The 25505-nt window shown below is 39.0% G+C and overlaps 1 protein-coding gene across 1 annotated transcript in view; it reads right to left on the bottom strand.

The window, feature by feature from the left end:
- Nucleotides 1–19590: 19590 nt before the first annotated feature.
- The window catches only part of SYT9 (synaptotagmin 9), a 37890-nt gene continuing 31975 nt past the window's right edge, over nt 19591–25505 (bottom strand). Inside the window, exons 2-3 of the mRNA XM_061356651.1 lie at nt 23801–24152; nt 19591–20866 (exon numbers count right to left, since the gene is read on the bottom strand). Of these exons, the coding sequence (XP_061212635.1) occupies nt 20239–20866; nt 23801–24152 (980 nt within the window). The 3' untranslated portion in view covers nt 19591–20238. The remainder of the gene's footprint in view (nt 20867–23800; nt 24153–25505) is intronic.

Genomic DNA, 25505 nt, shown 5'->3' with positions numbered 1-25505 from the left:
GAAGGGACCTCAAAAGATCATCTGGTCCAACCCCCCTGCAAGAGCAGGGTAACCTAGAGTACATCACACAGGAACTTGTCCAGGAGGGCCTTGAATATCTCCAACATAGGAGACTCCACAACGCCCCTGGGCAACCTGTTCCAGTGCTCTGTCACTCTCACAGTAAAGAAGTTTTTCCTGATGTTCACATGGAACCTCCTATGCTCCAGTTTACACCCATTGCCCCTTGTCCTGTCACTGGACATCACTGAAAAAAACCTAGCTCCATCATCCTGACACTCACCCTTTACGTATTTGTAAACATTGATGAGGTCACCCCTCAGTCTCCTCCAAGCTAAAGAGACCCAGCTCCCTCAGCCTCTCCTCATAAGGGAGATGTTCCACTCCCTTAATCATCTTTGTGGCTCTGCGCTGGACTCTTTCAAGCAATTCCCTGTCCTTCTTGAACTGAGGGGCCCAGAACTGGATGCAATATTCCAGATGCGGCCTCACCAAGGCAGAATAGAGGGGGAGGAGAACCTCTCTTGACCTACTAACCACACCCTTTCTAATGCACCCTAGGATGCCATTTGCCTTCTTGGCCACAAGGGCACATTGCTGGCTCATGGTCATCCTCCTATCCACCAGGACCCCCAGGTCCCTTTCCCCTTCACTACTTTCCAGCAGGTCAACCCCCAACCTGTACTGGTACATGGGGTTGTTCTTCCCCAGATGCAAGACTCTACACTTGCCCTTGTTGAATTTCATCAAGTTTCTCCCCGCCCAACTCTCCAGCCTGTCCAGGTCTCGCTGAATGGCAGCACAGACTTCTGGAGTGTCAGCCACTCCTCCCGGTTTAGTGTCATCAGCGAACTTGCTGAGAGTACACTCGGTTCCCTCGTCCAGGTCGTTGATAAAAATATTAAACAGCACTGGTCCCAGCACCGACCCCTGAGGGACTCCACTACTCACAGACCTCCAGCTAGATTCTGCACCATTGACCACAACTCTCTGCCTTCTTCCTTTCAACCAGCTCTTGATCCACCTCACTACCTGATCGTGAAGCCCACACTTCCTTAGCTTATCTATGAGGATGCTGTGGGAGACAGGATCAAATGCCTTACTGAAGCCAAGAAAAACCACATCTACCGCTCTACGATCATCCATCCACCTAGTTACTTCCTCATAGAAGGCTATAAGGTTGGTCAAGCATGACTTCCCCTTGGTAAAACCATGTTGGCTGCTCTTAATGAGCCCCTCATCCTGTAAATAGGATGGCAGTGATTGTCCTCAGTCAATCAAGTCATTTAAGTCTTTACTGATAAATTATTCTCTAATAAGAGCCTCACTTTAAAAAAGCCTCCATTCAGTAAACTGCGTATACATACTTATTTTTAAACCTGTGCTGAAATCCTACAGATTTTACCGGCTTTGAATCCTTCACATACATTTTCAATTCCCAACAACTAAAGTGCTTTGCTGAATCTGGGCCTAAGAGTGAATCTAATGAATTATCTCACAGCTACTGAGATTGAGTTAATGTCTTCATTTGTTCAAACTAAATTGATGAACTAGGAAGACAGTCTGAATTGAGCTAATGAAAAACAGTAGAAACGTGATTGGAAAAGTTGGAGTACTTGTCCTGTTTATGTATGTGTGGCTGTGTCAGAAATGTAGTTAACAGGAAAACCAGAAAAGAGGTATTCTAAAGATAAAACTTCTGTAGTAACTTCAGTTACTGAGAAAAGGAAAGAGCGTGCATAGAGTTGTTTTTGAAGGCTTGTTAGATGGCATCATTAGACGGCAGAAAAAGAAATAAATTAAGGTTTAAGTTTCTCCTTGCAAGTTAAACTGTTCCTCTGAAAACTGTTTTGTTTTGTTGATTTGTTATTGCTTTTTTGCAAGTCTTCTATCACTTGCTGCTTTCTACATAATATGAAGTTCAGTATAGAAGTAATAATACAGAAAAGTCTGCTTTGACTCTACTTTTCCAGGCATTACAGGCTGCCTTTTATCATGTTGATTGTTACCTGGGGACAGGAGGTGCATGAGTGGAAGACAGGGAATGCTTGAGAGCTAGAGAAAATAATTTCATCTTCCTGATCTATTATTTACAAATGAAAATGTAATAACCTATAAGATGTGTGTTTACGAGTGAGGTGCTCTGGGCAGATTTGCTACTCCTTATCTTCTAGTATATCCCATTTCAGTGTATCCTACCTTGTCAGTGTTTACAGGTTGCTACCTTTGGTATTGGGCTTCAAATTTCTTTTGAAAGGGAAGTCTCTTGAGAGTGCGTTTGATTTCAAAATGCTAAAGTTTTAAAGGAGAGTACTTGAGCCCAGAGCTAAGTCAAACCTCCGCAGAGAAGGCAGTGGTATTTCAGAAATGTTGACAAGCTTGGGAGCAGCAATTAAAGAGAAATCAATCTCTATATGAATAGATATCTTGGAGGGCAACAGTTTTCTCGAAAGGAAATGTAAGGGAGGCCTTTGCTGGGAAACATGAGTTTTGATGCTAGGTGAAGATGGTAAAAATGGAAGGACAAGTAGGTCAGGCAGACGGGACACCTCACAGAGGGCAGTTTCACAAGACAATCCAACAGTGCAATCGGGAAAAATAGGCAGTAGTTTCCCAAAATGAGAACCAAACCTTTTAATGAATGTCCATCAGTATCTGACATGTTATAGAATCATAGAATCATAGAATAATTAGGGTTGGAAAGGACCTTAAGATCATCAAGTTCCAACCCCCCTGCCATGGGCACGGACACCTCACACTAAGCTATGTAACCCAAGGCTCTGTCCAACCTGGACTTGAACACTGCCAGGGATGAAGCATTCACAACTTCCTTGGATAACCCATTCCAATGTCTCACTACCCTTACAGTAAAGAACTTCTTCCTTATATCCAATCTAAACTTCCCCTGTTTAAGTTTTAACCCATTACCCCTTTTCCTATCACTGCAGTCCCTAATGAAGAGTCCCTCCCCAGCATCCTTACAGGCCCCCTTCAGATACTGGAAGGCTGCTATGAGGGTCTCCACGCAGCCTTCTCTTCTCCAGGCTGAACAGCCCCAACTTTCTCAGCCCACCTTCATACAGGAGGTGCTCCAGTCCCCTGATCATCCTCATGGCCCTCCTCTGGACTTGTTCCAACAGTTCCATGTCCTTTTTATGTTGAGGACACCAGAACTGCACACAATACTCCAGGTGAGGCCTCACGAGAGCAGAGTAGAGGGGTAAGGATCACCTCCTTCAACCTGCTGGTCACACTCCTTTTGATGCAGCCCAGGATACAGTTGGCTTTCTGGGCTACGAGCACACACTGAAGCCAGCTCATGTTCATTTTCTCATCAACCAACACCCCCAAGTCCTTCTCCGCAGGGCTGCTCTGAATCTCTTCTCTGCCCAACCTGTAGCTATGCCTGGGATTGCTCCGACCCAGGTGTAGGACCTTGCACTTGGCATGGTCAAACTTCATGAGGTTGGCATCAGCCCACCTCACAAGCGTGTCAAGGTCCCTCTGGATGGCATTCCTTCCCTCCAGCATATCAACCGAACCACACAGCTTGGTGTCATCGGCAAACTTGCTGAGGGTGCAGTCAATCCCACTGTCCATGTCAGCGACAAAGGTGTTGAACAAGACTGGTCCCAACACTGATCCCTGAGGGACACCACTCGTTACTGGTCTCCAACCCAGTAATTTATCAGCAGGCTGTAATTGATTTGGATTAGACATCAATTTTTGCTGAAATACTGAGATTGAAAAAAAACAAGGAAAATGGAGGTTAATGGCACTGTAGTGCACAATACCTTACCATACAGGCCAATGTGGGTCGGCCAACCTTGCTCGCTTTATAGGAAACTGTTGATGAGCAAACATCATTCAGATGGAAAGCAATGAGAAAATAAACCCTCATGGTTTCAAGGTTAAATGATAGCTTGATGTAACAAGAAAGGCTGAATTACATGTTAAGTATCCACTACTTCTAGGCAAATGTGAGGTTAAAGAAAATGAAGCAGCAAATCTATTCTAATGCATAAAATTATTTCTACCATGAATTATTTGCCAGTTACCTCTTGCTTCTATTCTGATATAAGTTGAAATTAATGTTCAGTTATCTCAATATCCCCCTAATAATGAAAATCTCAAATAAATTCAAGGAAAATGGCAACGGAGAAAACTGGTTTTAAAAATTAAGTTAATGGATCAAAATATTTTAATCCAAAATATCTTGCCTGTTAGTATTTTCTTCCTAGTGTGTTAAAATTAAATTTCAATTTAAACTAAATCTGTACAGAAATTAGCGGACTGGCCTTTCCATCTACCTGGAGTTATAATGGCTGCACCCGCACTTCCAGCTTCACTGAAATACCAAAAGATAGTCCATCTTCTAACACCACTCAATGATCTGTTCACGTGCCAAACCTGAAAGCAATCAGCATCTCAGGACCCTGAGGGCCTTAACAGGCCTTACTGGCCCTGACCACTCCACAGGACTTTACGCTCACCCTACCAATGGCACCATTTCCCCAAAAGGTCCTCACCTCAACCCTGTCAAGGGCTGTTGGACTTTGCCCCAGTGACACGGTAGGATGCTGGTCTCCAGCTCCCCATACTCTTGCCCTGCCTGGCTGTGGGCCTCACTGAGGCAGGTCCATTCGTGGGCAAACATCTGAGCCTGCCTTGGCCCATCCGCAGGGAGCTGACTGATGCCAAAGGCTGACCCCCAGTTCACATGGCTGGGGCAGGGGGATGGAAGCTGGCTGGCGAGGTCCTGCCCAGCAGCAGCAGTGCCCCCCCGTGCTCCTGGTGCATGGAGGAACCAGCCCTTGTGCCCTGCTGACACAGCCTTCATTACAGATAATGGCTCACAGACTGGCCATTCTATATTAAAAACGCTAATATAGACATGATGCTGAAATGATACTAAATCTTTGCGCCATGTGAACAGTTCCTCACCCTTTCTTAGCACTGAACGTCATTATTGGTGCAGGCGTTTTGTGTTGTGTAAAGCAGCCATCTTTTGTATCATGCATTCTGAGCACATCATTCTGAAAAGGAGAGAAACTAAGCTTCTGAGTAGTGCTGAAAAAAGATGGAGAGAATCACAGTATCAGGGAAAATCAACCAAACATTTTCTTTTCAGTCTGTGTAAGCACCTATAGTGTTTTGTGGAAATATTCACAATACTCACATCAGCTGTTCTATACTGATTTCCTTGCTACTCAGGTTTAGCACAGGTTGTAAGCAAAATGGATAACAAAGAAAGGCCATTTTCATAAATTTGAATCTACTTTTAGCATAAGTAAAAGTTTGCTCTACGATTTTGTTTTTGAAGAAGCTGCTATGAAAAAGAGAACAGTCTAAATAATATAATGTGCTTGAAAACCAGAAAGCTACTGTCAGTCTCTGAGCTGCAGTTCCATGTCTTTCTTGCCCTTCCAGAACTTTTCTTTGAGATATCTTAGTTTTTTCTTTTTTAATTTATTTTAAAACAGACATCTCTTGTTGTATTTTCTCATCTGCTGTGTAATTCCATCTCTGGTCTAATTTCAGTAGAGAAGATACAGTGGTCTGCTATACACATACCTGGGTACATGCCCTGGGAAGGCCAAGAGGGCTTCATTCTACTCAGGGCTACAGTGTAATGAATGCAGAAGCTGGAGAAGCACATGTGCTTTGTTCATTATAAACAGGCAGCAAAAAGGCATTTTGCCCATAGATTTTGATCACTGGAACATAATGGGCTCCTTTCACAGACATTAAAATAACTGTCTGTGAACAGTGTACTGCCATTAATTCAAACTCTGTATAATCCTTTAAAAATTCTTCTGATATCTGGATATCAAATCCAAGTTCAATGAAATCTTTGGTGTGCTCTTCCTCTCTTTATGATCCTTTTTGGCTTCTCATCCCACCAAAAGGCAATAAAAGAATTATTACCTCTGTTAATAAGGTATACCTAAGGCAGACTTTTCAAAAGTAACATTTCCTATGTGCAACTCACTTTAAGTTCAGTGCCCATTTAGCAGGTGGGGAAAGAAGCATAATTTTATGAATCTGTTTCTTCCTTTTTTTTTTTTTTTTCCTACAAGTTACACAGAGATTTTCTTCATCATTATTTAGATTAAAGTTATTTAGATTAAAGATATTCTTTCTTTCAAAAAGGCACCTTTCTTGGGCTTCCTTACGATTTTAAAGCCAAGGATCAAGTATCTTTCTGTTGAAATTTCTCCACGTGTTTTGCTTCTCTGTAGACAATTCTGTCTCATCGTGTCATGCACCCCCTCAGGTCAGAAACCACTGCAAAGATTTCATGGGGTTTTGTTGGTTAAAAGTAGCTTTTTTCTAGCACTCTAGCACTCCCTGATGTTGAAATCCTGTTACCTTTGAAATGGACTTGGTTACTATTTAGTGGTGCAACTAAATACAAAAGGTTGGCTTGTAATGTAACCTGTATAAAAACAGTAACGCTGGTGCCTTATCAGACTCAAATGCATGATTCACAGAAATTACCAATATAAGAAAAATGGTTAAAAGGGATCATTATGGCTCAAAAACATGTCTGAGAGCATTCCATGTAACTTCTGTTAGGCTGAAAGCACAACTAAATTTCACAACATGTATTTTACCAGTAACACTTCTCTATAATATTACTTACTTTTAACAACAGAAAAGCAATTTCCATAGAAGTTTCATTTACTTCTTTTTAATTTATTTAAATGGGTCATATGGAATGAAAATCCCTGCAAATTTCAAAGCAAAGCAGTCAAGGTAAGGAGACTACTTCACTGCTAGCAATATTCTGCTAATAGATTGGGAGAAAAAGTGTGCAGTTGTACTGCTTTGATTGCCCTTGCACAGCAATTCCATTTTAATTGCAAGATAAATGGAAGAATATAATCCTGGATGCTAAAGTTAATCCTATAAAACACATGCCTTAAATGTGCCAAAATAGACAAAACCCCTAAATCTTTAATACTGTCTCATTTTTTTTTTTTTAATTGTCTCATTTTAAGCCTTAGAAACTCTCTGGTTTTCAAATACAAAAGAAATTAAAATAATAGAGGAAGGAAAGAAGAATGAGAATGACAATAGAGTTAATGATAACAAGACAGTGTCAATCCGGAAGTGTGAAAAAGAGAACTGCTTTCATCCTTTATTTCTTAAACCATGCTACGAAGAAAACTTCATACTTGAATCAAGAGAGAAGTTGGTGGTTTGGTGGCTATGTTCTTGGGGTGTGGGATGGGACATGGGCAAGAAGGTAGGCTCCTCTGTTTCCTCCCAGAGATGCTACTGACAATTTCATAACAGACTGTGTAAAATTTGCTGACTGTCAAGCATGCTGACAGTCTGCTGGTATCAAACCCTCTCAGGACAAACCTTCCTGAATCAGTGCTGTGGAATCTGTGGTGATCTAGCAATGAGGGATTACTTTTACTTCTCTTAGTTGATGCCAGGGACATTTCAGTGTTTCTTAGTATCTCAATTGCTGATGCTGCCCAAAAGCTCATGCAAATCCAGCTACTCTCTTTTCTTCACAGACAGTTCTGGACTGTTGCCATTAGGACACTTAGGCTAAGGGAATTTGGTGAAGGAGAATTTATGTTGTTGCTGTGGATTGTTCACCTACCTTGCAAATAATTTTAATCTTGAAGCTGCTAGGCAATTTACCAATACACTACTACATGTACTTAGGAGCTGTATAGAAAAAAGAGCTTTAAAGTGAAACTGAAGACTGTGAGGATGCTGAAGGAAGGGGAAGGAAGAAAATAAATCCATTTTAGAAAATGCAGACTCTGAAATCAAGTGTACCATCCAGGTGCCTACAGCGTGAGCAGGGGAAGATGTGATTGTGCAGAGTGTGATAACAGTTCTTTTTCTGTAATACTTGTTCTCTATTAAATATGCTTGTGCCTCCCTATTATATTTAGACCTGTACTGCAGGCAATTTCAGGACTACTTTGGTGAGCATGTTTTCTCTCTTGAAGAATGCACAGGAGGGAGTGTAAGATGTGAGATAAAGGGAGCACTAAATATAGAAGTGCTTTCGTGCTTTAAGTCCGTAAAAGTGAGTCAACAGCACTTCTTCCTCTTAGAATACTTGCCTTCTAACTTGTTTTACTTTACACATGCTACATGTGAAAGGTAACTAGAGAGGAAAATGATCTTTTTCTGTGGTTGGTTTTATTGCCTTTCCAATGGCATCACATGCATTTGTGTGAGGTATAGTCCAGTGAGCTGCCCAGACTGTAACCTGGTTATGTTTCTGTTCGGGATAACTAGTGTTATTAAGTACATTTTTAAGAAGTCTGTGAGTGATTTAGTAAACAGTACCTTGCAGTCACTTAGATGCCTTCTCCAAATTTTGGTTTAGTTGCTTGTAATTTAAATAATTTGATAGTTGAAATGAAATCAAAGCTGTGAGTTGATTTGTCGTAAGTGGTGAGTTCACTTTAGAACTCTTTGTTACTTTGAGAATGACCAATGATTTTGGGTACTCTTTGACCCTTAAAAGGCCTGACTTCAATTTTTTTGAAGGAAACAAAATTCTGAAATAATTTAGTGCAGTTATCTCTGACCATCCTGACTTCTGGAGCAGGACTGTCTGGAAAAAACTGTGCTGCTTTAGCTCTGGAAGTTTTCCTGACAGAAACTATTTTTGAGATGAACAAGAGAGTGACTGGATGGAGGTGAACATCCAGTGCTATATCTACTGGTGTGCTTTTGAAAATACCCAAATTTTTACAAACAAAGTATTACACTTATAGGTAGGATTAAAAGCTTTTTATACATTGTTTTATAATAAAAGCTTTGCATTGAATTAAGTTTTTCTCATAGCTTTCCCAAGAATGCTGCCACTCTATATATTATATTAAGCAAAGGATTTGGGAAAGGAGGTGGCAAATGAGAAACACTGCTGAGCTACTGAGAGAAATGGGTTAGGGGGACTCAAGCAGAAGCCTTGAGGGAAAATAACCTGTTCTGGTTTCTTTCTATTATGACTGCTGCCCAAGTCAAAAGCTGAAGATGTGGATGTACAACTCAGGCAATTTCTGAGAGATTTTTATCTGCTTTCTCCAGGACCAAATTTGGTAACTCACTCATATTTTAGCCATCAAAGTTTCGGTGAGGAGAAGATTAAAATCTTTGTTGAGAGGGTCTTTGCCATATATTTATTTTGCAGACAGGAATAAAAGGATGGTCATTTGCTTGTTCTGTTGTCGTAGTGAATTTTTGGTTGTATATCTCAAGTTACTTGTACTGTTTACAAGAGTATTTTCAAACTATAGCAAGAGGATATGCATAAAGTCTGAGCTTCGGTGGGAATTCTTTGCCTGATTTACAGTAGAGTCAAGATCTCATCCTAAGTACTACTAATTTCTACCTTCATAAAATGTTGTGGTCCCAGTAGAGTGAAGTTTATTGTTCAATTAGCATTTACGGTAAGATTCTGTGCTCAGTGGAGTAGAGACAGTGAAAGGTTTTCATTTTTTAAAGTGATTCCTTTCTTCCTGAAGATCATAAATAACTCTCAGGGGGCTCAAAACCAAAGTCTGCTGTTTTCTCCTGTCTTTTTTGGTATACACTTTTGTTTCCCTTTACTGCATACATATTTATTTTATTGCTAGGGTTGTTCAAAAGTTACCATAATGTAGATCAGATGGTTAATTAAAACATGGCTGGCTTTTAAAATTATTTTTAAACCCCGAACATGCTTTTAAAAAGAAAACACATAAAGATTTCTATGAGTTCTGAAAACAAATATACCAAATACAGTATGGGGAATTGTTCTTTTAGTCCTCTGTGTTAACTTTCATAGTGTTTGGGTAGCGGTTTCTATTTGACTAGAACATATCAGATACTGGATGATATTGCAAGTCTTCTATTCACCACTCCTTTTAAAATAACTTTACTGCAGGAAACAGAAGAGCAAATGTTAGGAGGAGTGGTGGATTTCAGCCACTTGCACTGTGGCTGCTAGCACTCGGTTACTTGGCAAGCAAGGTTATGTTTTCTGATATTGCAATAAACTCTTATTTCTACGATGCCAGATTTGGCCCAAGAAACTGAGTGGGGAATTTTATCCCAATAGTTCATATAATCAACTGTGAAACCCTCCAGCTGTCAGTTGTTTTCTGCTTCCCTGCCCATCACAAGCAAGATGTCATCACTAGTCAGAAATCTTCCAGATGGTGTATGTAGCTTTAATTTTGAGTTTTTCTGATGAAAGGAGTAGTGAATGATTAAGCATTCACTAAGGTAAGCTGTAGCTTGTAACTACTGTTTTCTTGAGTAAATAGAGCAAGGTGTTTAATCAAGCAATGAAGTGTCAGAAACATGGAGCTATACACATCTCATTTGTCACGATATCACAGAGGCTGCTAATGGAGTCTTGTCGTTTAAGCCTGTCACTTCACCAAGTACATGGTGTGAAATACTCATTCTAATTCTCTGCTAAGGAGCCATAGGAAGGCTCAGACACTGCAAACAGCTGTATGCTTCATTTACCTTGTGAATACTTCCAGTGACTTTAGTGAGACTAACTATGGAAGTCATCATACCCATAATTCTAGAATTTGAGTGTGCATTGCAAATTGTCTGTCTGTGTTTGTGAGGACTGGTGCAGAATTTAAAGGTTTGCATGTGATTGTCATTTAATCCTACCCAGGCAAACACAGAGGGATGTGGTAGTGGCCTCTTGGATTTTTCCAGGAAACATACTTTATATATTGCTTCTGATACAGATACATCTTCCTGAATGATTAGAAAAATCATTAGAGGAAAATTAGAGGAAAAATTCAGTTAAATAGTAAGTTAAAATTAAGATCTCCACTGTAAAAAGGTAGCAAAATTGGAGCTAATAAATCTTGACGAGAAAGCTTTTAGTCAGTTTTGCCATTGTTCCTTTGGCTCTGCTCTCAGAAAAATAGCTCACCATGGAAGAGTGATGCCTTTCTGTCTCTCCTCCCTCAGATAGTTTATCTGCCAAGTGACCTATTTCTTTTACAAAGTGAAAGAATGAAGAGCATAGCTATGTATCTTCCTTCAATAATCTGAGCAAGGTTCTCTACAGAGTGTCAAAAGTGGCCCTAATGTTGTGAAAGGCTGGGGAGTGAAGAGCTAAAAGCTGTCATGTGCATCTCTGAGGCCTCCCAGGGACAATTAGGGCCTCTGCAGTACCTGGAAGTGTACTTGCTGATCGTATCTTAGCAAAATGTAGTATATGTCTTTTAAAGTTTTGACTCTCATTTATGTCCATTCAGTTGTTTAATCTTTTATTTCTTTCAAACTATATAATTTGCTGCTAAAAGTCTCCTAGACTAGGAAAAATGCTAGAAAAGCTATAGATACATATACAGGCCATACTGTGGGCACCACTCAGCTCAAACTTCAGCTGCAACTTCTAATGTTTACCAGCGACAAAGGCAGCGGGGAGGTCTGAAGAGTGTGATTATTTAGCAAATGGTATAACCTAATCTTAATTTCAACAAGCACTAGAATTTAGCCTGTAAGCAGAAAACCCATGCCTCTGAATCACTACAGTTATGGTCCAGTAATTCCTTCCTTCTGTACAATGTTTTGTCCTCTCCAACAGGACCCAGGAAAGATCCTGTAATCCTGAATGGCTAAATATAAGACAGATTACACCCTCTAACAAGAGTTTGAATGGGGACAGACAAATCTTTAATGAGAAGAAGAGCCTGTTTATAGCAGCATTTCCTTTTCTACTTATTTACCTGGGACACTGGTGTACTAGAAAAGGTGAAGTCAAGACTGTACCCCAGCAGTTACATATCTTGGGCTGTGCTGGGATGCTAGCATGTCAAGTATGGTGTTTCCCAAGTAGGTAGGCTATCCCCTGAGGAAATATCCACTGTGTATTGGTAAGAATTTGGAGCACAGTTACAGTTAATCCCTAAGTAAACAATACACAATAATAAAAAAAAAGCCCACTTACTGCTTAAATATAAGACCATGGAAAATAACGTGAGAACTGGGCAAACAGACTGTACACAGAGGAAAACTGTAAAACTCTGAAATGCTGTTTGGTGGAGAAAGAAGCCTGATGGCTGTGATATCTTGTGGGGATTAAAGACTAAAAATGGCTTGAGGCTTTTCACATAAGCACAGTATGTTCAGAGGGAAGAATGCTTTCAAGTTTGGCTTCAAATATTAAAACTAAATTTAAAGAGTAGGATTTTTCAGAAATTTGGATGAATGCACAAGCTCTCAAAATGCTTTCTATGACCTCTGATAGGAAAAAAAAAAGACAAAGTAAGCATTCCTCAAACTGTTCAATAATTAAATGCACGTTTGAAGTGATTTTTTTCCCTTGCCTGGCTAAATACATGTTTAAATTGAAAGTTATATAACTCTATAGAAAAAAGGCTGTGGCACAGTGGAATCTTGAATTATGTGCCGAATGGTAACAGCCAAGATTACCTTAATACAGCTATTTCAGCCTTAACGCTGTGTGAGTGCTCTTTGCTCAGCTGGAAGAATTGCTGCCTATGAATTGTAAAATGCTAGAACAATCTTTTTTGTGTTTGCAGCTCCCACTAAACAATTTTGGATGGTATAACTGAGGGACAGGCTTGACTGCCCAGGATCACATTTTGGCTTCATTTTATGTGCAGCGTGTATGTTATTGTGAGCTATCACTGAAGGTTACCCCTGAGAAGCTTGGTTAGAGAGAGGTTTCTTGAGAAAAAGAATTAGCAGAGGAGAGTGAGAAGAAAGGAGAAGAAGAATGTGTAGAACAGGGATAGTTACAGATTCTACATATAGAAAAATACGAATTTAGGATTGGATCTAGCCATTTTTAGCATGAGGCTAATGTATAGATGAAAATATCCTCTGTACACTATTGCTGTTCTGGGGTTGTTGCGCCAGCGAAACAAGTATGATACAAAGACAAAAGAGACAGCTCAAGAATATGATGGGCAGGGGAAGAATCAGTGTAGAAACCAGGCTTTTAATTTCATAATGAATTTTGAGTTATGTCCATTTAGAAGCACAGTATGCCTCACTTGACTTGAAACAGTTTGCTTTGATAGAAAACAGGATATTTCGCTCCTGTTTCAGCCTTCAAAATGTTTTAAAATATTGCAGTAGAAGAAACTCTCAAATGAGAACTCAAAACACCTTATTTTGAAATTTCTCAAAATCCTGACTTAAAAAAAACAAACCCAAAACTTTAAAATTCTTTAACTGAAATGGTCCCATTTCTGCTAAATGTATGTTTGGTGTTTTTTGTCTGCTTTAGTTTTGACTTTGCCTCTATTGTTGGTTTGTTTATTTGTATGCTTTTTGTATAGAAATACCCAGACTGAAAAAGCTCATTTGTAAATTCTGATGGCCATACTCCCGGGTTCTGTGAACTTCCAGCGGTACATACACATATACACAATTCTCTGAATTATCGTTTTCTTAAACTAGTCCCAAAGCCCCCAATAAATGTTAGCTGAGGCTTCAGTGATGTTACAAGATTCATCCTGGTTCTGACCATGCATGCCTGTGGAGCTACAAGGCTGTTGGGTAATCACTTTGCACTGAATAGCTTCCACTGGTTTCAGAGTCAAGCTTGGAGTGCTTGTGGCACTCACTGGGACCAGCTTAGCTCCCTCCCATACCATATGTCTTCAAGGCATTTGATACCTTTTTACTTCAGACCCTTCCCAGTTTTACTGACTATCACTTTCACTGTTGCTCCAAACATAAGTAGGCATCTGCTGTCTTTAAATTTTCTGAAAACACATCAATATTTTATCTTTACCCTATATAAAGTGTACATAATTGTGTCTGCCCTTCGGTTAGCCAGGCTGAGTGCTCTCCTCATCACTGAAATGCATGTCATTTCTGACAAATCTTCTCAACAAAGTAATTAGCAAAATCATTATATTAAAAAAGAAAACACAGAAAGACAAACGGAAAATCCCAGTTTTGAAAATATCTCATTTAAATATGTGATTATTAAATAATGTAAAAAAACATAGGAAAACCAGCAGCTGTACCTGTTGTACTGATGCTGAAGGCTAATTAATTGTTTTTTTCATCCTTACTGTGGCGATCCTTAAAAATCTGAAGGATTAAATATCTATGACTTTTTGTCACCTTCTGGCTGTGAAATGAGTCATTATAAGCGGACTTTTATCTTTTCTGTACATTTGCTTAAGTAAGAAGATTCAGGAAAAATCATGACACAAAGAGTGACCTTTGTGACTTAGGAGAAGATGAATGTCCACTGATCTACCCCCCTGAAGTCAATTATGCTTTTGGGTACTTCAGGGTTTGATTGTGGTTTTTGGTTTTGGGGTTCTTTAAATAAATCTAAAATTTCAGTGAGGTGAATCTCACCTCTTGTGTTTGCTGCCTTACTTTGGCTTAGCCATTAAATAATTGTCATTGCTCCTTAAGCTTTTGGCATGCTTTAATGTGGGCAAGACTCGTAGGTCTGCAATTTTATCTCTTCCAGAGAGACTTATATTTGCAAATTGATGAAACAGGTACTTGTCCACATCAACAACTGATAGCCTCCCTGATGCCAAAGGCTAATTGTTTTACACAATGGAACACCAGATTAATACTGGATCTGATTTCTGTATTAAATAAAAAATAATAAAAAAAAAATCAACTAGTGTTTCCCATTTACTGCTATAGTCCTGAAAAGTAGATGTGGCACATAACATGGATGGCTTGGATCAGGTCTCAGAGAGACAGATTTGGTTTGATTCTGTTCCTTCGCAGACTGTTGACTCAAGAATTTTTGATAACCATTGTAAACACTTCAAATGCTTTCCTGAGATCTTGTTTAATGCCACTGCTCTTCCACACCCAGCAACTTGCCAGAAGAGGGATTTTAGAAACACTAGCTAAAACATCTTGACAAGCTGAACATTTTTTTAAATCAGAGTAGGTGGACTTTGATGACTTACTGCCAGCTACTGTATCTGTCAAAGAACATAAGCTGTGCTACATAGAGTTGATTAAAGCTGGTGCCAGGAATCTACAGATTCTGGACCTGGTCTCATTTCTGCTATTTAGTAGTGTCATGTCTTGAGCAAGTCACATCCATTTTGTCCACATCCGTTCCACTGCCCATGTATTAGGGACAGTATTTACCTACTCCTTTCAAAGAAGGAAGTTTTGAGGGTATAAGCCCTAAGTATTATGACCTGCACCTATGCATGTGCATTTGGCACACATTAAACAGCTCACAGCCTCTTAGCAGGAATGCTCCTGAGCAATACAACCTTTGAGAATTTTTATTTTTGTTTTTAAATAGTTTTGAACTCAAAAAATCTGGTAGGTTTGGTCAGGTTTCAGAATTTTAGACTTTTATTACACTTTTCATAAACAACCCACTGAAATAATGTAATCTCTTTTTGTTTCTCTTCCACACATCCTGTGGTTGGCATTAACATATCTGAAACAGGGAACTTGAAATTTCCTTCTGGGAATGTTATGATTCCAGCTGCATCTTAGTTATACAACATAAATGCCTAAAAATACAAATTCTCAAATCTTTCTTTCTTGGGCAAACTCAGTAACAACAGTAGCGAACAATTAACGTTTCAAGAATGCAGAATTTCAAATACTTAGAGCCATCCTACTTTCTCTCTTTGTCAAAACACTAGCTTGTATACCAACATGCAACTTAAATTCATAACAAAAATAAAATAAAATATGGTTTTCTTCATTGTTCTGTGTGAAAGGAATTCAGCATGATCTGACACACTATAGTATTCCTGCCCACTACATACACCCTAAAAGAGCTTGAAGATTCTTAAAAACAGATGCAATCAGTCTCTTGGCTTTGCAACTTCAAGCACATGCTCACTCTTTCTGGACATCAGAGTAAACAACTTGATTTAGAACTTATGCATCTTTATAGTTTTAAACTATCCATAGCTATCTTCTGGATATTCAGCAAACCATACACATTCTCCAAAGTCTGTGACATGTTACTTCTCAAATTCTATGTGTATTACCCAGCATTGTCTTTCTGTAATCTCTCTTTCTCTCAGAAATATTTTCCTTCTATATTTTCACTCTCCTTTTGTGAGTGAAATACATTATCACATTGAATGACTATATGAATATATTATCATATAATCATATACTATCTCTTTAATTTTGGGGGCTGGATGCTGCACTCTTAAATGTTCACCTAAACACAAAAGCAGAAGTACTTCAAAACAAAGTACCTTTTGAATCCTTTCTTTCTGTTGTCCTTTCCACTTGTTGGCAAATAAAGAGTAAACCATGGTTTGAATCTGAGCAACTGATTTTACCTTTATCAGTTTCAATTTACTTCACACCTTTACAGGAGGTAGATACAGAAAAGGGTCTCAGAGGAATCACACAATAAGGATAAATGGTAGGAGCCAATATGGTAGTTACAATTTATAGACTATTAGGTACATAATCACTGAAAATCCTGTTGTAAATATCCCTTTAGAATATAATTGAAAGAGTCACGAAAACAGGTTAGTCCGGGCTGTACAACCTTAGGGTGAGATGAGAAAATGGTGCCAATGGAGTGTTACAAAATTGAGATACTTTTTTCTAAAGCATATATATAAGTTTAGACATTCAGAAAAAGAATAGTTTTCATTGTACCATGCCTAGATCTCAAGTATAACTATATGTGAGACAGTGTGCTTCCAAAGCTGTATATACTGTAAGACCAAAGCAACAAATTTGCCTCCTAAAATGAGTATCCATTTTTGAAAATGCTGGCCCAGGTAAGAATAGAAATGTGCATTGTTCTTTACTCTGATTATCACCTTGCTCTAAGTGGAGGCTACTTTTAAATACTCATCTAGAAAGACCACTTGCTTAGCAAGTGACAAATGCCAAGCATCTTGAGAATCCAAACAGCCAGTATGAACCAGAACCAGATTTCCAGTTTCCAGAAATCCTTCTCTCTATAGCTGCCTTCTGGGGTTTCACTAGCAATTCTTGAGCAAGTATTTTCCTTTCTGGGTGCACAGCAAATTATGCAAGTGGATACCTAGCATCTTCTTAAAGTTCTCTTTTACCTGAAAAGCACCATCTGACAACAACCTGTCTTTCACATTTTATTTTGTGACAAGCCATGTATTTTTGCCCGATTACATCTGAGTTTAAAGATGGCAACCAAAGAAATATTAACAACTCTTCCTCTTCAAAAAATGCAATCAATCTATGAACATTACAGAAACAAACAAAAAAACCCCAACATCCCAAACCCTGAACATGTTTTAGAAGCTACTAGACAAAACATGCCAACTACTGGAACCCAGCCTAAAAATGACATATATCTTTTTCTTTGATAAGCCAGAAACCAGTGTAATCTGTTTGGTAAATACACAAAAAGCTTATCTAGCTCATTTCATGTTCATCTAAGGTTGATCCACTTAATTATTTCCTCCATTATACAGCCCACTGCTGCTTTTTTTCTGCTTGGAAAAAGTGCCAGTGTTACAGGAAAGAGATTTTATGCTCAGATGACCTGGAATTAGAAGAACAATCATTTTTATATTAGAGATTTGTGTTTGGGGGCAGATTGCTCTTGAGTGTGTAGAAAGTTTTTATGCTAACGCTTGTCTGTGTTATGAAATAATTTCAAACTCTGGGATGGTAGCAGATGTTATAGTCCAAAGAATCAAAACTCTTGGTTTTGGATAAAAAAACCCTTTCAGTCTTATTAGAAAACAGAAGAAAAAATATGGCATAATAGGACAATTGAATGGCATTGTTTGCAGTAAAGCTGACATTTCAGGCATATCCACAGTGCTCTCTTGAAGTAGGCTATTTTTCTCGGCAAAGGAGGATTCAATACATTATTTTATATTACTGTATCAAATTGGATTAGAACATAATAAAATGGGGAATGTAAAATAAAGCCCTCTGGGATTCCTGGTTATGCAGTGTAATAAGATGCACAAGGAATTAATATGAATGTGCTCTTCAGAAGTATGACAAACTTGTCATGTGTAGTTGTATGAGCCTTCAGAGGTTTATCCCTCCTGTGCTGCACTCTTTGTTGATCTACATCAAGTGAATTTAGTTCGGTAAGTTTGCCCACCATTGGTCTGTTCTGCAAATACTATCTAAAACAAGGCATTCAAATATAAAGTTATTGAACACTTGCTACAGTTGATACAGTTTCTGTTTGCAGTTATAAACAGCCCAACAGCACTCTAAACTTTGCTGAGATTTATTTCAGAGGTTCATTGCTATTGCTTGCTGGCCTGGTTTGGAGTGCAGCCACAGGAGTTTTCACTTCAGCAGCTTCACTGAGTAGCCCGTAGGGTTCAGCTTCTGCTGTCAGTCTGCAAGATATCTAAACTACACAGACAGGAAAAAGTGCTGAAACTTGGTTTCTTAAATGATGCTTGGAGGGTTTCTCGTAACTTCATGGAGTAAGTTCTAACCTTTGAAATTTTGAAAATGTTAATTAGTAAGCGGAATACTCCATACTTTCATTTATCTGATACTTTTCTCTCAGAACTCACATTAGCCAAAATTGGATTGTGTCTCCTAAGTACTATGCATCATTTGCTTTGAAAAGGTCTCTGTTAGCTGAAAACCCAGTGACAAGTCTAGATGGCAGGTCCTGTGTTCTGTTTGGATAAACAGGGTTACACTTCACACAGGAATTAATATTCATCAGAATTAATAAATCACTTCAGTTCTGAATTTCATTTCAGAGATTACAGGAAATCTGATTACAAACTATATGCTGCATCGCTTCTGAACTTTGTAAGGGGAAGGGATTAAAAAGAAAATACCAGAGCCACTCTTGCCTAAATTAAAGCATGGAAAAAGGCCTAGTACGTATCAAAGTAAATCCAGTGTGCATGTGCATTCAACTTTTAGTTGATTTTAAGAGAAGTTGAGCTTGGGACACTTAATGCTGTATGCAGACAGGCTTTCACTTAGAATGACTGTCATCTCCTCTGTCAGTTTCTTACTTTTCTGCAGTTGAAGAGCAGTAACTTTTCATAGAAAAGCTGGGTTCATCCTCCTGTGACACTGAGTGTCCATGACCCTGCCTGTACCTTGAGTGAGGAAACTGCTAGCACTGCTGCTGCTGCAGTTCCATCCTAGGGTGGAAGAGGATTGTGCAGTGGGTGCACAGCACATTTCACACAGGAATATAGGTAACACCAACTAAGAACACTGAGAAGTCACCTTAAAACAAGGACAATATCAATTTCCAAAAAGAAATTCCAAACTAAAAGATGGATTTAATCAATTTGGTCAGTAATATGGTCATGCTACCAGACCACAGAGGTTGTAAGATGAGGGTCTGAATACAGGAAAGTTATTTGGCTCAGAACATGCTTTACTTTTCAATGGCTACTTACACTCAGCTAAGCATATGCTTAAATGCTTTCCTGAACTGAGGTCTAACAAACTCACACTTTGATCTTACTGTTAATGGTGTTTGCTTTATTTGACTCTAAAATGTGCACTACATTTGAGGAGAGATTGACATAGCAAATGAAATATTTACTGAATTAGCAATAGTACCTTCAAGGATTTCTGTAATGTATCATTCTCATTGAAGGTCTGATCTCATCATAGGATGAGTGTGGTTAATTTCTAAGAGCATTACATGAAGGTTGGCTCATGATTTGAGAAGAAAGCTCTTTCTTTTCCAAAAAGTAATTTTTGTGGGTTTGTAGCTAATCACTAATTGGATTCCTGCATAGAATTTGATAACAGAGACTTTGGGATAGCAGAAATATGGACTTCTAAGTTTTCTGTTTCCCTATGTAACAAAAAGATACGAAACAAAGAGTTAAACTACTTCAGTGTTTTTAATTGCTTTCATGGAACAGCACAGTCTGAACTCTAATTCCCCGGTTTATAGAGTGGTGGTATCTTGCTTTATGAGAATATAGTGTTCTGAAGGACTGAAGAGCACCACAGAAGAAATTTTGAATCTCCACTTCTGGCTGATTAGTATGCTGTAATTTATGTGGCGATTCATGCAAAACACAGAAAGACAGGCAAAATAAGAGAAGCAGTATTTCCTTAAGTAAGTTTTAGATTAAGTATGATTAAGAGGAAAACATTCTCCAGCTTTTCTATCTCATCAGCAGGGCAGTGACTAAATCCACTATCTCCTACATAAGACATTCTTTAATATATCCAAAGAATCAGAAATGAAGACTGAAAACATACCATCAATTTCTTTGGATTAAGGTCAAAGCTTCAGAAAGAGAGATAATAGTTTCCTTCACAAATGTATCAGACAGTTTCAGTTACTATCAGATTAAAGAAATAAAACCAGAAACAAAAAATTTCAAAAAAGAAATTTGTAATACTTACATTGGTGACATATTCAATATCCTTCCAAATATTACATTCCCTGGGAAAATCTGCCAAATCTAAAAAATTGTCCACTACCACTTGGCCAATCAAGTCATGCCTGGAGAATCTGTCAAAGTCATACACAGAGAAATGGAGCTTCCTTGCATTCAAATCATTGTATGGGACTGTAAATAAAAAAACTTCATCAAATACTGGATTTAGGGTCTTTCTGTGCACTTTAGTCTGGTGTTTTGTTTTCCTATCAGGAAGCAGATATATCTTCACATATGGATCTGAAGTTCCAGAGAAGTCCTTTGCTGGCAGGTTGATGGCCTTGTGTATCTTCACTATTAACTGCTCTAAATCACAATCATATTTCAGAATAAAGTTCAGTTTTCCACATGCCTTGCTATTACTCCTCCGGCCATCATCTGTGTCCACTGATCTTTGTTTATACAGCTCTGGCTTAATGCGGCCAATCCCCGTCAGTTGCTCCTGTTTCTGAACCTGCTGGATGTTGAAGTCGGGGTTGGAGAGGTTGAGCTGTCTTCGGATTGAATTATGCCTTAAATGGAAATGAAAGAATTGAAACAGATTGTGTTGAATATGATGAGAATCTGTGCACATACACTAAAGATACTGTTCTCATTTGACATATTTTTGTCATGTACAATGGGATCAGATTTTTACTTGCATAAAGTGATAAACCATGAACGCAACAGCTGTGAGAGCTCACCTTCAGCATTAGGCTGTTCATATGACATAATTTTTTGCTCCTCTATCTCAACCTAGTGGTATGTACTCTCCAAACATGGCTGAAGAAAGTGACAAAGGCAAATTCACAGCCATTGCAAATACAAAGGAGCTGCCTTACTGGCAAGTATAATGTGATATAAGAACTGTAGATGTTCTTATCATTTACCATTTTCAACCAAGGTCTTTGGATTACTGCCAATGAAATGAGTTACATTATGTAAATTGGAGTAGGCTATGGCCTATTTTGCCAGCTGAGCTTGCTGATTTCTGGTTCTAAGGCAAAGCTGGACAAAGGAAGAAACTTCCCGACACCTCTGCATTTTAGTTACTTAGTTACTTAATTACTATGACTACATTTACAAGTGGGCTTTTCTGGTCTGAAATGGTTTGTTGACCTCCTCAACAATTGTTTTGTTTTTTCTCTCATACCTAATGTAATAGACTCTGTGGTACTTTGGCTGAAAAGCTCCTTTACTTTCATTACTCTGAGGAGAGAAAAGTTGCTTTTAGCTTCGGTCCAGTGAAATTTATTACCTGGAGTCACTCAGTTACTGTGATTGAAATTTCCACTTCATGAGATAGTAACAGAAATCAAATTTGCAAACCCTGTTGGGGTAGTGGGATGTGAAAACTGGATTAGGTAAAATCCTAATCTTATATGAGTTGGATTCCACCTTTTTTTCCTATTCATATGCAACAGTCATCCAGAGTCTTGGAGTACCATGAGCTGTGGTTGTACATATAAAGAGCATGTGGAAAATGCTAGCACAGGATTAGTCTGAAGCTATTTATATTGAATATAGTCAGGAATAGTTCCTCTGCTATCACTGTTCATTCATTCCTTGTGAATATGTGTTTATGCATGCTTAAAACAGGAACACCCTCTTATATACTAACCTATCTTTTTCATGTATAATAAGTACATAACTTTATAGCTATATAATCGTAATTTCAGGATACAATATTATTATGTTACAAAAAAAGATTTTTATTATTTAACTCTTATGCTCCTCATCAAAGTGGGAGGAATAAAATGAAGGGAGAAAGGCTGGAGAGACAGTTTAGCAAGGATTGTGGTGGGGCTGGTGCCTGGTCTCTGTGGCCACAGAGGAAAGCCACAACCACTCAGTTACGAAGGAAAGCAGCAGAGACAAAGGTGAACAAAGGATGCAGTGTAAGGAAGATTGGCCCCTCCTGATCAGTGAAAGAGTCTTTTGGAGAAGACCTGATCAAAAGTAATGGGCAATGAAAGAGAGGACTAAAGTGCAAAGCCTGTACCAGGAAACGATATAGGGTAGGGGTGGGACTTGGACAAGTCATGACCTTGTGGGCAGAGAGCCAGTGGAATAAAAACCTGCTGGAGAGAGTCAGACTGGAAACAGCTGCCAGAAACAAGGTCTGCAGAGATTGACAGGAGTGAAGACATTGTGCATGCACTGAGGATACTAAGGCAAGCTCTTTTACAGGTTGGGATTGCTGCTACTCCTTGTGAGACGACTATGCTGTGGTGATACTCTGCATTTGTCATTTAATTTAAGTATCAGAATTGCTGCCCTGTTGTAGCAGAGGAAGTCTGTATCCGACACAATACTTTCACAGTATCAAAGACACACAAGAGCTCTTGGTTTTAAGATGTCAGATATGAATCTTCTGTTGCTAATGAGTTTTACATGTGTATTTCCCAGCAGTTTGAAAACAGCATCACTAGTCCTGTACTGTACTTGTGGGCTATTAGTCCTTAGCTGGAATTCAGTCTTGCGTGTGGCAGGGTGCGTGCTTCAGTACCCGTAATTGTGGCTTTGACCTCCCCATAGATTCCTACAACAGTATAAACCCAACTCATTCTTATGCTAATCTAAGGAGGAAGGGCACCTGGATCTTTTACTGTGTCACAATAACAATGTTCTGTGGACTTCTCAAATTCTTTCTGGGACATGTTTTGGACAACTGGCAATTACTGAAATGGCTGTTGTCATCATTCCCATGTTCAGGTGTGCCTGCAGGCACAAGTCTTGGCTAAATTTGCTTTCCTAGATGTCCAGGAAGGAGGCTAGTAAAGAGCATTAGGGCTAGTGCTGTACCTTTCCAGCTGAAGTACATCTGCTTTGACTCAAGACATCTACTGTCTCTTCACATGCTGACCCTTTTTCTTACTGTGTGAAATACAATTCTTTCATCACCTGTCGATATACACACACTTACCCTCTCTTTTTCCTCTTTACTCCTGTACCGGTTCTCCAGTTGCCCTGGAGACCCCACTGACTCTTGTTCAGTCACTATTCCCCCCACAGCCATGATTGTGGCTAAAATCTATGATTTTTAATCCTATTTCTAATTTCCAAGTGCTGCATTAGCTTGCCCTACTTTTCTCCTTTGGCTCTTGTAAAATTTTTGAGGACATAATCACTGAGTATTCAGCAACAGTGCTGAGTGCAAATGAATATGCTTTACAAGCTAAATCTAGGCTGTTCTGGTGCTTTAAGAGCCACACAGTGCTCTGTCTTGTCCAGCTTCTGAGGGAGAGGCACAAATGAGATAGTAGTTGATAGAAGAGTGGAATAGTATTGTGATCCTGTCCTTTTAACCTAAGAGGTTTCCATACCTCAAAGAATAACTTTTGTGCAATTTTATTTTAAAAAGAATGTGGCGAAAAATTATACATTCAGTGTACTGGATAATCAAGCTGTGCTCTTTTGACTGTACCTGTATTCATTAATTTCAGAGAGAAATTGGAGTTACTGACCGATCAGAAGAGGTTGGTTCAGTGACCTGACGATGCATTCGCGCATTCTGTACACAGTTCTCCTTCGTTCCTGCCTGAGCATCTAATGGAATATCAGGGGAGGTGTGGCTGATCTTCATGGAGGACTCCGGATAGGCTGTAGGCTGTCCCAGATAATCCTCACTGTAGTCATGGTCATTGGTCTCTGTATCTGTGTAGTTCAGCGATTCTTGTTTGTTGTCTTTGCTCCCAAATGGCAGACCACGCTCTCGCCAAGGGATCCAACAAAGCTTCCAAGATACGAACAGAGAGACACCAAACAGAGCAAGGCCACAGGCTGTGACAACTAAGGAGAGCAAGCTTATTGAGATATCTGGAAACAAGAAAAACACATGCATGTCACATCTTTGTACTCCTTTGAGCTCTGTATTTTCAAAGCTTATCTTGATAGAACTTAGTTTACATTTTCTCTCTGAAAGATGGGTGGGATGAAGGCCATTCTAAGTATGAAAAAGGCTGTTCACTTGTTCACTCAACTTTCTACTGATGAAAAAGCAGTGCCTGCTGTACATTTTGTCTTGTCTTTATTTTCATGTAGTGCAGTTACCTCCATTTCCTTCACCAGATCTTACAACATTTTTTTTGAGACTGTATTATACTCAAACACATGAAAATACGCACACATGCACATGTGACATGATTTTTTTAGTATCTTGTTTCATTATTTTAATTCCCTTCCTTTCATCTTACGCTCGTTCTGATCTTTGCAAATTACACTGGACTATCAATACATGGCTTCCTATTTATAATTTAGTTAGGTACCAGTATCTCTTAAGAAACTGAGGTTTTTCTGGGTTTTTTCACTCCAAAGGGTTTGTTGTTTTGTTTTTTGTTTTCTGTTTCCAAACTTCTGATATAAAAAGGAATGTGGAGATGAGTTTTCTGTAGTTTTTCCCCACATTCCTGGCACTATCCTACTCCATAATCATATCAACACAAGTAACTTACAACTGGGAGAGGCTTTTTCTCTGTTTTGCTTTGTTTTAAGTTGCACATTGGGAAAATGACTCAGTGGAACAGCTGTTTTTGTCTTTTATTTTCCTTTTAAGTGCTTTTGAAACGAGTTTCTTTGCAGATTACACGATGCATCATGCCTTAAACACAATTAGTAAGAATTCTATTTTACTGACTCAAATTATAAACACAACCTGATCAAAGCAATCCTTCACAGTGTGCATAGACTCAGAATGTCAGGCTGCATCTCTCTAGCCTAAATCTGCAAAGGATGGCATGAGGTTGAAATGTACTGCTCCTACTAGGACAATTATTTAAGAATGACAATTCAGATGAAACCGCCTCAGTCAGCTGGGAGGGGGGCAGGGAGGGGTGGGGAAGAAAACAACATTATTCAAAAAAGTGGGAAAGTCAATACCTTCTGTCCCTGCTGTGAGTCCCATCCTCACCAGCCAGACAGATTAAATGTCTGCAGAGGGGGCAGTGAAACTACAATCAGTTTCACCCAGGAGCTGTCTGGTTTATTTTGCACGCTGAAAACCAATTTAAAACAATTTTAGCCATCATGGCCCTTTCTGTCCTTCTCCCAGACATATGAAGACAAAGCTCATTAACAGTGGGGACAGAAAAGGAGCTGCTTCGAATTATAGTGAAGAGTTTCAGAGCTGAAATTAATTAAAGAAATTCCTCCTGTGCATAAAAGGCAATCTGG

Source organism: Neopsephotus bourkii, unplaced genomic scaffold (genome assembly GCF_033783945.1).
Source record: "Neopsephotus bourkii isolate Nb327-2 ecotype Australia unplaced genomic scaffold, CSIRO-AGI_Nbou_v1 NB_860, whole genome shotgun sequence".
Taxonomy (NCBI): domain Eukaryota; kingdom Metazoa; phylum Chordata; class Aves; order Psittaciformes; family Psittacidae; genus Neopsephotus; species Neopsephotus bourkii.
The sequence above is the reverse complement of the archived record's forward strand: the minus strand, read 5'-3'. Positions and strand labels throughout refer to the sequence as shown.